This window comes from Ornithorhynchus anatinus, chromosome 19 (assembly GCF_004115215.2).
Source record: "Ornithorhynchus anatinus isolate Pmale09 chromosome 19, mOrnAna1.pri.v4, whole genome shotgun sequence".
Classification (NCBI taxonomy): domain Eukaryota; kingdom Metazoa; phylum Chordata; class Mammalia; order Monotremata; family Ornithorhynchidae; genus Ornithorhynchus; species Ornithorhynchus anatinus.
Window position 1 is genome coordinate 6385863 of NC_041746.1, and position 12908 is coordinate 6398770.

At 46.4% G+C, this 12908-nt stretch overlaps 1 protein-coding gene across 1 annotated transcript; it reads right to left on the reverse strand.

Moving 5' to 3' along the window:
* Nucleotides 1-2603: 2603 nt before the first annotated feature.
* Nucleotides 2604-12451, reverse strand: DEGS1 (delta 4-desaturase, sphingolipid 1). The gene is made up of 3 exons (XM_029047357.2): nt 12281-12451; nt 6978-7720; nt 2604-3245 (listed from the first exon to the last, which is right to left on the reverse strand). The coding sequence occupies exons 1-3, from the start codon at nt 12360-12362 to the stop codon at nt 3099-3101; spliced, it is 972 nt and encodes a 323-aa protein (XP_028903190.1). The 5' UTR covers nt 12363-12451; the 3' UTR covers nt 2604-3098.
* Nucleotides 12452-12908: the final 457 nt, after the last annotated feature.

The window sequence follows — 12908 nt, forward strand, 5'->3', positions numbered from 1 at the left end:
AATTTCACAGTCAGAATGGAAGGGGCTGAAAAAGTTCCTTTTTAAAAAAACCCAAAAAACAGAGCTTGTTAAGTGCTTACAATGCACCAAACACTCTACTAACTGCTGGGGTAGATACAAGATAATCAGGTTGGACACAATCCCTGTCCCATATGTAGCCCAGTCTCAGTAGGAAAGAGTAGGATTTAATCCCCATTTTACAGCTGAGGTAACTGAAGGCACAGAAGTCAAGTGACTTGACCAAGTTCACAGTGATTAGAGTAGTTGGAATTAGAACCCAGATCCTCTGACTCCCAGGCTTGTGTTCTCTGCTCTTTCCACTGGACCATGGTGTTCTCTTTCCAGGAGCTGCCCCTAGAGACTTTGACAGAAGAGAGGCCAAGAAAAGAAGGGGTGGGGAGGGGGACAGCTTTCCACACTTTTCTCAAATTAAAGTTCTATCTTGGAGCTTTTCCATGCAGAACTGCTTTCCCAGAAAAAACCCTAAAGCAGATAAAAAATGCAGACAGGTAACCAGTGTGGGTTGCTACTCCTCAATTCCAATTTTGGCAGATCATTGGCAGGTAAGGAACTGAAACTAATGTCCAACTGTAATAATAATGATGGTGATTGTTAAGTGCTTACTCTGTGCCAAGCACAGTTCTAAGCACTGAGATCAACATATCAGGTTAGCACTCAGCCACCACCTTCAGGCCACGAGACAAGGAGAAAGAGAGGTGACAACCACTGAAGTAGTAACCCAGCATTGAAAGGTTCCACAGATTTCTCAAAATGACTGTCAGTGCCAATTTTCTACCAATGTCAATCCCAATTCAGAAGCAACGTCCAAAGAAAAAGATAAAGTGGAGCCACTTTTATTCAGAACAGAAGGGGCACACATTATTGCCCCTAAAATCATGCTGGTCTAGACAACTGAGAAAAATATTTTTCTCGATCTTAAGATCTCAACAGAATTTAGACAGAAATTGGTGATTAATGATGGGGAGGGAAGGAACCAGTTGCGGCCATAAATAGGAAGGGGATTTGAGTCCCAATCTTTATTCCCCTAATACATGATCTTCTACCAGGTGATTTGGAATATGCCAAATTTGGGATCAGATCTGTTGGGGACATTCCCCCTTCCTCTCCCCCTCCCCGGACACTTTTACAGCCCCAAATGGGAGATTCTGGAAATGATTCACAACTTGCTTACCAATACATATTAGCACCTAAATCAAACCACTGGAAATAGAGCAGGAAGAGAGGTTAAATTCCCACAAAGCATCTATTCTATTCCTTGAGTGCCACTTATGCAGTTATGTATAAGCCAGTCTGAGCATTATATTTTTACTTGTGTTTATTTGTTTATTTGTGTTCCTTTTGGATGTGCCCCTTGAAGGAGCAGCTAGCTATTTGCTCAGCCAGCAAAGGCGGAAGTTACTGCCATGGGGTGTGAATTCAGAGAGACATTGGCCAACATTCTTATTTGACCAGCTTCTCAAGAAATGCATGGCCACAGAAACCAATTCCAGGAGAAACTTTTTACAACCAGACCAGACCACCCAGGATTGAGCCCTTTTGAGGATCCAGATAATCCATAAAGTAATTTAAATGGGAGCTGCTAAAGGAGGGGAGAACACAACAGTCATATAATGTGAGTAACTGTAAACTTCATTTTAACTCAGAGCACTTTAATAATAATGTTGGTATTTGTTAAGCGCTATGTGCCGAGCACTGTTCTAAGCACTGGGGTAGATACAGGGTAATCGGGTTGTCCCATGTGAGGCTCACTGTTAATCCCCATTTTACAGATGAGGTAACTGAGGCACAGAGAAGTTAAGTGACTTGCCCACAGTCACACAGCTGACAAGTGTCAGAGCTGGGATTCAAACTCATGACCTCTGACTCCCAAGCCCGGGCTCTTTCCACTGAGCCACGCTGCTTCTCTTTAGGAAGCACTAGGGAGAGTACAATTGTTAGCAGACATGAATCCTCCTTCTGCCCCTTCTTGGCTCTTCTTGCTTTGGTTGGGGTCCTGGAGTGCCCATTTCCTTTCAGGAGTTGCCTGGGATGATGTGGTGCAGATGGCAGAAGGTGGCCTTAGGGCCAAGTCAATTAATCAATGGCATTTGTTGGGCCTTTACTGTCTGCAGAGCAATGTACTAAGCAGTTGGAACAGTACAACAGAGCCAGCAGACACAACCCCTGCCCACAAGGATCTTATAATTTAGAGGATGACACAGATATTAAATTAAGACAGGGGAAATGTTCAAGGCTAGTCCTTTTGGAGGTGTCAGCAGGTGACCTGACTCTGGTTATGGGACCCTCACTCTCTGGCCACTGGGTCTACTGCTGCTAAAAGATACCTCACAAGTGTATAGGAGTCACCCCCCTTTCTGGGTTGGATTCTAGCCCTCACACTTTCCCCTCCCTTTGGGGCAAACACCCCCTGGGGGAGGCTGATCCTCATTCTAATGTTCAAAACCCCTCCCACACGTCCTCTTCCATTTCTTGCCTTGTGGGGACCTGTCCCCTGAAAATTCATCAATTCTGCATTTGTTTTATAAAATGGAACTGCAGGTGGCCTTTTAACCCTTAACTAACAAATGAAAATATAAACAACCTTGCAATTAATAGCTCAGTTTATTAGCAGTGTTTTTTAAAGGTAACAAAACTTTACGAACATCTTAATCAATAACTAAAGTGATGGTTTTGTCTGAAATCAGCTGGGATAATGCACAGAGACTCAGTGACAATGGCAGTAAAGGACTGGAGACATATCTCTCAAAACTGTTCACAATAGGCTTACAAAAAGACAAGACACTGGGGAAAGGGTTTCAGGGGACCTTATACATATGTAATATGAGTGAGAACATGTAGAACATGTCTCATTTTACTCAGGTCACAGAAGAGAAACCCACTCTGCAAACTATGTTAAATAGTTACTGCATGTTTCCTTGTGGAAATGGTCACCAAGAACCTTACCTGATGACTGTACAGAAGTACTGGTCCAAAAACATTGGGCTGAAGTTTAATAAATCAAAGTATAAACATACTCTTTGAGGATGAAACCTTTGAGCCTGTTACTGTTTGAAGAGTTCCTGAAGCCGGTGGAAGTGTTACTCCTGTTTCACCTCCCCCTTTAGGTGTCTCTTCATGCGAGAGTAGGGACTAATTGAATCATCCATCACAAAATCATAAAGCACTTTAACCCAGGAGTTGTACTGGGGCAGGCCGTCATAGTATTCTGCTGCTATTTTCCTCACCTAAAAAGAGACCAAAAAAAAGCAAACCACTTAGTATTCTTGCACTTTATTTTTAAGCTTAACACTGTACAAGGCCAGGAGAACGAGGTCTAATGACTGGTTGTTTTCAGTAAGTTTCACCAGGAGGCAAAAAAAAAAAACCCAACAAAAACCCCCCAAGAATATTTTTGGGAATTATAAAAGCAATTTGCAAGATGACATCTACTATTCTTCCCTCCTCTTTGACTTCTATAGATTAACCCTTTTCTCAAGGTGTTATAGATTGATGAATTCTGAAATTTGGCCATCCAATCAAACAATATACAGTAGTAGCAATGGAGTTGGGGGGGAAGGGCATGAGGGAGAGGAATGGGAGTAGAAGGTGAAGAAACTGTAGCACCTTCTAAAACCAACACTAGGTTGCTCACAGGAGGAGATCCTGGGGTTGAGTAGGAACAAGTTTTGTAAGTATTGTGGCTGCTGCTAGAACCAAAGGAAGGAGATAGTTGATGATTATCCCTGCAAGGTTTTCTCTCCTTCTTCAACAGTCTTGACAAATTTATATTTATACTTGTTCAGCAGAGAACAAGTAAGGAGTGTAATAAGATGATGCAATGAAAAGGGGAAAACAATACATTCACCCTAAATAATTACTACAGATCTTCTCTGCTGCTGTGGTTGAGATACTTCCTGTTATGTGCACATTAATAATGCATAGCCCCTGGGCACTACACTGGAGGACATTCAGCCCCACCCAAAGTGTCAATGAAGGCAACCACAAAAACAATTCTCCAAAGTTTTGGTTTCCAGATGGCTCAAAAGGATCAAATCTTTAAACAAAACCCCAGAAAGTTTTTGTTGAAAAGGGGAGGTTTCTTTTCTTTTTTGGGTAATAATTATCAATGTACCAAGAGTGACCCTAGCTCTCTTAATTAGCAAGGATATCAGATGTCAAAGCCAGTAAGACACTTATTTTTTTCCCCTCAAGACCCAAAAGGATCCAGTGCCCTCTGGCAAAACCAGATGTTTAAGAAATAGACCCAATCTAGAACACTCAAAACTAAACACTCCACACAAATGTTAACACCTAAATAAAATCTATTTTTACTTGAAAATTTTTGATTGACACCAACCTAGATTTCAATGAAATACTTGAAACAGTGGGAGCATTTTGATTTTAATTTATATAAACCACGGAGAGGTAGCATGAGCACTTTAACTTTCTAAGGAACCAAAAATGATTAGTTTTTAAAAGTGAAATCTGTCTGGATAAATGTAAAGCAAATTTTACCCCAAATGATTTGACCCAGTAACATCTCAGTAACAAGTTTCAAATCAGACCCTTGAGATACTGAAATGCCAGGAAACAAAGCCTGAGACTTGAAATCAATCAGTGGTATTTACTGGGTGCTTACTATGTGCAGAGCACTGTACTAAGTGCGTGGGGGAGTACAGTACAACAGAATTAGTGGAAACATTCTCTGTCCTTCAGTTGTAATGCCAAGCAAACTCCATTAAGCGGCAAAGCAAACATGCTAGTTAAGCACGCTGTTTCAATAACTTCATCCCACGAGTAAAGCCTCAGCTATCACTAAGACATAAAAAAAAAAACAGAAAGCTTTTGAATTCCAATCTCATTAGAAGAGTAAAATCAGTGCCCTTTAGGGATATAAAACATGAAGCTAAGGAGTTCGGTCACAGTGTGCCTGCCAATCCAACTGACCTTCCCTTTGGTCATCGGGGCCATGGGCTTTGACCTGGGAATGACTAGTTTGGGGTTTCTGTCTCTACTGGAGGAGAGGGGCATTATTAATATGACAAAATAGTGACAAACCCAGCTAATTTATCTGCCTTTTAGCTTTCTTTAGCTGGTAGAGTATTTATCTAACCCCCAGATTAGTCAGAGAAAGAACAAAGAACTAAAATTTAACTGCTTAATATCAAACAACAGTAGCAGAAGAGATTCACTTATAGTTATCTAAAAGGCAGGAAGAGGAAGATTAAATCATTTCTAGGAAATGTGCTGTTTTTATGAGGAATGTAGGGTAAGGGCAAAGGAGGACATAAAGAGATACAGCTTCTATCCCTGTCTGCCAAAGCAATAAAGTTGATCTTTGTGCTATCTTTATAATAAGGAAATTACCAATGAAAAGGAGTTGACTGGTGATTCAATAGCTATCAAGATAACTCAGGCTTTACAGCAGCACTGTAAACTTGAAGAAAAAAAAAAAAGGATTCACTTCCAGTCAGGGAAAGAAAAAGAAATGGCAACCACTCACCACTATTCTGGCTTTCAGTGTGGTTAAACTGACTGAGAAGGGCTCTAAATTGGAGTTCAATTATATTTAAATGGCCTGATTTAAAGAGCAGTTTTAAATATTAAGCCATAAAACTATTTAAAGGGGTACCCCCAAAACTACAATAACAGATCCCTAAGAAATCAATGTAGTTCATTAGATTTCATGTCAAAAATAATTTTCTAAAACGTATTATGAAAGTTCTTTTGCCAATGGAATATCAAAAACCACTATGTGCCTTACTATGTTGGAGAATCGGGGAGGAAAACCAATGGAGAAAGATTATGAGCCCCTTGTGGGGCATGGACTGTGTCCAACCTGATTACCTTGTATCTACCTCAGTGCTTAGTAGAGTGCCTAGCACATAACAAGTGCTTAACAAATACCATTTTTAAAAAAAACACAACATTGGACGGAGCCTGTCCTGTAAAGGAGGAAATGGGAATGGTAGGGAAGGCTGGACCCTCCCACATAGAGTCAATCAGTGGTATTTATTTAGTGCTTGGGAGTGTATGACAGTATCACTTGATTCCTGCCCAAGAGGTTTGCAGTCTAGTAGGGAAGATAGACATTAAAATAAAGTGTGTAAGTGTTGTGGGGCTGAAGTGTGGAGAGAATCAAAGTGCTCAAGAGGTACAAACTCAGGTGCCTAGGCAATGCAGAAAGAAGGGTAAATAGAGGGGGAAATGTGGTTTGTCAGGAATGGCCTCTTTTAGGAGGGCTTTGAAGATGGGGAGAGTTTAGAATTTAGTTTAGAGAGAGGACCTTAGCCTCAGCTTCCTCATCTGTAAATTGGGGCTCAGTGGAAAAAGCCCAGGTTTTGGAATCAGAGATCATGGGTTCGAATCCCAGCTCTGCCACTTGTCAGCTGTGTGACTGTGGGCAAGTCACTTAACTTCTCTGTGCCTCAGTTACCTCATCTGTAAAATGGGGATTAACTGTGAGCCTCATGTGGGACAACCTGATTACCCTGAATCTACCCCAGCGCATAGAACAGTGCTCTGCACATAGTAAGCGCTTAACAAATGCCAACATTATTATTATTAAATACCTATTCTCCCTCCCCCTTAGATTGTGGGAAAGGGGCTGTTTTTAATCTATGTTGTATCTGCCTCAGTGCTCAACACATACTAAGTGCTTCACATGTATAATTATTATTATTAGGAGGTGTGGAGTTAGCAAGCCTTTGAAAGGGTCTCAAACTTTTCCATTTGAAAGTGAGACCAGTTAGATAGTTCTTGGGAACCGAGGACCTGACAAATGCACTTAGCTGCCATTTTGCCCACCCGCTGGTAGCTCTTACCGTGCCCCTGATTTTGCAGATTTTTTTTTAAATTACTCTGATCATTCTTCTTGTAAAATACTGCAGCTGTAAAGAGACAAGTAAGCCAAGCCCACTTTCATCAGTTTAACCGGGGGGAATTCAATCAATTTTTAGAACTGGAAAAATACTTACCAGCGGAAGGTTCTTGCCAGGAATATTGGGGAAGTCATGGTGCTCATTGTGGTATCCCACGTTGAAGGTAAGTAAATTTAGAGCTCCATAATAGGAGTAAGTCTCATGCCCCTTTAAAAACATATAATGTTCAGCTATGAAATGCCCTGAAATCGGGTGCAGGCCCAGGCCAAGGACTGACCCTGCCAGCATATAGACAACCGATTTAACTCCCCAAATATTGTAAATCATAATGTCAAAACTCAACTGAGCCAACAAGTTGATAATTTCCAGATGAGAAATTGGCTTAGGGTTGATGCAGAGGGGCCGAAAGGCATAGAAGAGGGGCTGCAGGACAACCCATATGAACTTTCTAAATCGGGTGCAGAAAAACCAGCCCTCAAAGTCAGTGGGGATGTCCACGTCAATGCCATCGCCTCCTAGATACCGGTGATGATCCATGTGATACCTCTTGAAGGACACAGAGTAGGGAATGCCAATGGGGAGATTAGCAAATATTCCAAACCAGCGGTTCCACATGGCCTTGCAATTGCCAAAGGCACTATTGTGAGAGATTTCATGAATAGCCAGAGTCATTGAATGACTAATGCAGCTGCCAAAGGCATAGGCCCAAAACAGAACCCATTTCCAGTCCAAGTCTTTTACCAAGTAAAATGCAACTAACTGGGTGAAAACCATCAAAACAACAATCCAAATCAAGTTGTAATCTGGTTTCATCAGGGCTTTGATTTCTGGATACTTTGCTGCAAGAAAAAGAAAATGAAAGTTAGAGCAGGGAAAAAGTACAAAACCTCGGTAAACTGTCCGAGGGTCTTTCGGAAAAGCTCACGGAATGCCCAAGTCAGATTTTGACCCAAATCCACCAGTTCTTGAAGGACATGGGGACAACCTTGCTTGGCACAGTCTGATAATCCAAAATGGCATTGGAAGCCAGGAAGAGGGGGCGGCTTCCCTTCTACAGATCTAGGCCTGTCACTCACAACCCTTTTTTAATAGTAGAGGCTCTGTCTGTACCATAAGTTCGGCCTCCCAGCATCCAGAACCAGCAGTGAGTGATTGCATCATCTTTATGGTGTTTCTCTATTAAATTGGGCAAAACCACGGGAGAAAAAAGTGAATGCTGCCTCAATCTATTGTAAACGATACTGTGACAGTCATTCAGGTTTTTTTTTTAACAAATTACATATGTAATGTTGAAAATTTGGCTTCGACCTGGCTGATTGTAATAATGTAACTATAAATTATAGCCACTCAGTAGGCACTCTTACTTGAAAAGAAATGGGGTCTGAGTCTTGTCCGTTGTGTTACGCCTACAACACTCAGCTTTCCAGATAAACTGCTTACAAAAACACCTTTGTATTTCTGAATGAAAATACACTGGAGTAAAATGTGCATTTTGTGAAAGATGCATTAGAAAAATGAAACTAGTGTATTAGGGTACAATTAGTGTTCCCACTCTTCTTCTTCCAACAAGAGGCAGCACTGAAATGGGTGACTCATTTGTCTCAGACACCCTTTCACTGCTGCCTCTTCCTCTTCACAGACCCCATTACTCTATTCAGTTCTCTACAGAGAATTATAAGGCAGCATGTAATCCATCTGTTCTGTGCACGTCTCCACCTGCAGCAACAAATGAAATACTGCATGGAAAACTAATGCAATGCTCCCTTTTCTCCTAGGCAACCCTTGGGCTCAGGGTACAGTTGGCAGGTTTGACAAATGCAAACCATTTGCCAAAACATGAAGGTAGTTTGATGGGACAGAGTTATTCAGGGTGGTAATGGGCAAGCCAGGAGGTATAGTGGCCAGCCCCATCCCCTTTCCTTCTAACCCCGAGATAAACTCTGGAGTGTAGATGTACTCAAAAACAGTGCAAAATGGACAGAGTTAAGTACCTTAGGCCAGAACTAAACCAAGAAATGATACAAATAGAACCTGGGAGTAATGGTATGTAAGGAGCAATGGTGGAACAGCACGCGCTGTACAAAGATAATGCTCACAGTTGACATTTTACAGGTATTTTGGGGGAAGGCCAGAAAATCCTAGAAGGTTATTTCAACCAGAGTTTTCCAGAAATGGGTTTAAGAACCAGCCAAATTAATTCATCGTCTTCCTGCCCATTATCCATGTCAAATCTTCCTTAGTCAAACACTTTTTGTGAGGCTGTAGGACCAAGACATTTTGGTTCTACAGGAAAGCAATTCAAACGATTTGCCCAGAGCAAATTGATTTAGTGTGGAACCAATGAGGATTTTATTCATTAACCTTATGCCCCCCTCCTAGATAATAATACTGTTCCAGCAAACAATCCCAATTAAGGGGGTGACACTCTTCCACCATTAAACTCGGCATTACTTCCTCAACGCTGGAAGGAAAAAATGGTCTTAGCTACTACCAAAAACTGGGTTAAACCATAATCTAGTTCATCAAGCCTTCAGCTTACAAACCCGCCAAATTTTCACCAACCACAAAACATTTCACGTAAATCACTAATCACGCACTAAATGGTATTGGTTTGGATATGGATTTCATATCCAATCCTTTTCAGCAGTCAAGAGGTCAAAGTTCACATTTGGCTCTACTTAAAAGGTGGTACTAAAAAACAAAGGTTGCAAGAAAATGAAATTTTTCTCCCAGCACAATAACATGAGTTTTGCTCAACACTTGTGTGAAAAAGCAGCTCAGGTTCATATATGTACGGATGAACATTTCACTTTTGGCATAGCAATTAGGTTCCAGCACCTAGTGAGCAGAGGTGATAAACACGGAAAATTTCAAACCAGCACAAAAATTGTTCACAAGTGTGGGAATTGCACCAAATTCAGATCTCTTCCTCTCACCCTGTTTGCACTTAGCCCCACGCCTTAAGAACTTGGGTACTCTCTCCCCATCATCTGCCCTGAATTTATTTTATTGTCTAATACATTTGAGAGCAAGCCCCTTGTGGGCAGGGAACGTGTCTACCAACTCTGTTTGTATTGTACTCTCCTAAGTGCTTAGTACAGTGTCCTGCGCACAGACGCGCTCATTCGTTAATTCAATCATTTATTGAGTGCTTACTGTGTGCAGAGCACTGTACTAAGGGCTTGGGAAAGTACAATATAACAGTAAACCATGACATTCCCTACCCACATTGAGCTCACACAGACATCAGTACATATGAATAAAATGACAGATATGTACATAAGTGCTTTGGGGCTGGGAAGGGAGAAAAGTAAAGGGATAAACGAAGTTACAGATCTGTAAATCAGTGTTTAGGGGCTGGGGACGGGCAAAGAGCAAAGGGAGCAAGTCAGGGCAATGCAGAAAAGTGGGTCTTAGTCTGGGAAGACCTCTTGGAGGAGATGTGCCTTCAGTGAGGCTTCGAAGGGGGGGATTGTTTGGCGGATTTGAGGAGGGAGGGTGGTCGATGGAGAGGCAGGCCAGCTGAGAGAAGCAGCGTGGCGCAGTGGAAAGAGCACGGGCTTTGGAGTCAGGGCTCATGAGTTTGAATCCCAGCTCTGCCATTTGTCAGCTGTGTGACTGTGGGCAAGTCACTTAACTTCTCTGTGCCTCAGTTCCCTCATCTGTAAAATGGGGATTAAGACTGTGAGCCCCACGTGGGACAACCTGATTCCCCTGTGTTTACCCCAGCGCTTAGAACAGTGCTCTGCACATAGTAAGCGCTTAACAAATACCAACATTATTATGGAGGCCCAGGGAGAAGGTCAGCTGGAGCCGAGCGTGCAGGCTGGGCAGTAGAAGGACAGAAGCCAAGTGAGGTGGGAGGGGGCGAGGTGATGCAGACCCTTAAAGCCAAGGGAGGGGAGTTTTTGTCTGACCGGGGGTGGACGGGCAACCAGTGGGGTTTTCTGAGGTGCGGGGTGATGTGTCCAGAACGTTATGGTATAAAAACGATCCGCGCAGCAGAGTGAAGTATGGGCCGGAGTGGGAAGCGACAGGCGGGTGGGAGGTCAGCGAGGAGGCTGATGCAAAAGCTGTCGGGGGTCACCACTCTGACCTACCCCCTGAGGGGCTCGCGGGGTGGCTGAAATTCAAAAAGGGGTTGAGGAGGCCGGAGGCCCGCGGGGGAGGGCGGTGGAAGAAGCCCGATACTCTCCCATTTCTTGAACGGGGGCCGGAGCCGAGGTGGGGCTGGTGGCGGGCTTGGGCCTGGCCCCGCCGCCTCATTCGTTCATTCATTCGCATTTATTGAGCACTTACTGTGTGCAGAGCACTGTACTAAGCGCTTGGAAAGGCCAATTCGGCAACAGAGACAATCCCTACCCAACAACGGGCTCACAGTGTAGAAGGGGGAGACTGACAACAAGACAAGTAGACGGGCACCAATAGCATCAAAATAAACAGAATTATAGATGTATGCACACCATTAACAGGGTAATAAATCTGTACAAATATACACAAGTGGTGTGGGGAGGGGAAGGAGGTAGAGCAGAGGGAAGGAGAAGGGGGAATGGGGAGGGGAAGAGGAGCGGAGGGGAAGTGAGGACTCAGACCGGGAAGGCCTCCCGGAGGAGGTGAGCTCTCAGTAGGGCTTTGACCAGGTGAAGGGAGGGCTCAGACTAGGAAGGCGTCCTAGAGGAGGTGAGCTCTCAGTAGGGCTTTGAAGAGGGGAAGGGAGGGCTCAATCTGGGAAGGCCACTGGAAGGAGGTGAGCTCTGAGTAGGGTTTTGAAGAGGGGAAGGGAGGGCTCAGTCCGGAAAGGCCTCCTGGAGGAGGTGAGCTCTCAGAAGGCCCTTGAAGAGGGGGAGTTAGTTTGTGGGATGTGAGGAGGGAGGGCGTTGCTGGGCGGGGGCAGGAGGTGGGTGAGGGGGGCCGGGGCCTGGGGCGGGTGTGCCCCCCGCTTCCACCCCGGGGCCGGGGAGTGAAGGGCACTGGAGGGTTTGGGAGAGAGGCAGGGGAGGCCACAGCGCCGAGCGGGGCTGGGCGGGGGCTGCTCGCCACCGGCGGCGACATGGCGACAGGAAGCGGCGCGGGGAGAGGAAGGGGGGCGAGCGGGGCAGAGTAACGGGCCGCGCCGGGCGGGACCGGGGGCCGGGGGCCGGGGGCCGGGGGCCGGGGGCCGAGGGCCGGGGGCCGGGGGCCGGGGGCCGAGGGCCGGGGGCCGGGGGCCGAGGGCCGGGGGCCGGGGGCCGGGGGCCGGGGGCCGGCTTCTCCTCCCCGCCTCTTGGCGGCCCTTCCCTCGGGCCCGGAACCCCGGCGGGCGGCGAGCCCCGCGCACGACATGAGATAAGATCAGCCGGTAACGGGCCGGGCTTGGCCGGGCCTGGCCGGAGCGGGGCGGGGCGGGGCGGCGGACTCACTCAGGATCTCCCGCCGGCGGTCTGCGTGCGGCTGGTCCGTGTAGACCCACTCGAAATCCTCCCGGGACACGCGGTTCCCCATGGCGATGGCGGCGGGTGGGTCCCGGCCGGGCTGGGCTCCGGCTGCCCGCTCCGACTCCTCTCCCTGGGCGGCGGCGGCGGCGGCTTGGTCGGCTGAGGGGGCGGAGGAGGCGGAGGGGGCGGAGGCCCGGGGCGGCCCCGCCCGGCCCCGCCCCTGCTGCGGGCCCCGGGGCGTGCGTCCGTCCGCCCGCCCACCCACAGCCTCGTGTGGAGGCCGGGCCCGGGTTCAGGACCGGCCTGCGAGGGCCTTCCGCATCCTCGCGGCCCGTTCGGTCGTTGCGGGGGTCCCCGGGACCGGCCTGCCCGGCCCTCGCCTCACAGAAGCACCCGACAAACGACCGGGGTCTCCGGAGGGGACGACGAGGCCTCCCCCGGGCCCGGCCCCCTCCCACGGCCTCCCCGGGCCTCGGTTCCCTCACCTGAAAAATGAGGGATTGAGATCGTCAGCCCCCCGCGAGGACAGGTCCCCTGCCCAACCTCCATTCCCTCACTCGGCTTCTAATAATAATAATAATGATGCTGGCATTTCTTAAGCGGTTACTACGGC

Bases quoted from the DNA above. Each gene is read 5' to 3' on its own strand.
- DEGS1 (XM_029047357.2), bottom strand. From the start codon at position 12,362: ATGGGGAACCGCGTGTCCCGGGAGGATTTCGAGTGGGTCTACACGGAC. The intron at 7,721-12,280 runs GTGAGTCCGCCG...TTTTTCTTGCAG, and splicing joins CCGCCGGCGGGAGATCCTGA to CAAAGTATCCAGAAATCAAA. The intron at 3,246-6,977 runs GTAAGTATTTTT...GTCTCTTTTTAG, and splicing joins CTGGCAAGAACCTTCCGCTG to GTGAGGAAAATAGCAGCAGA.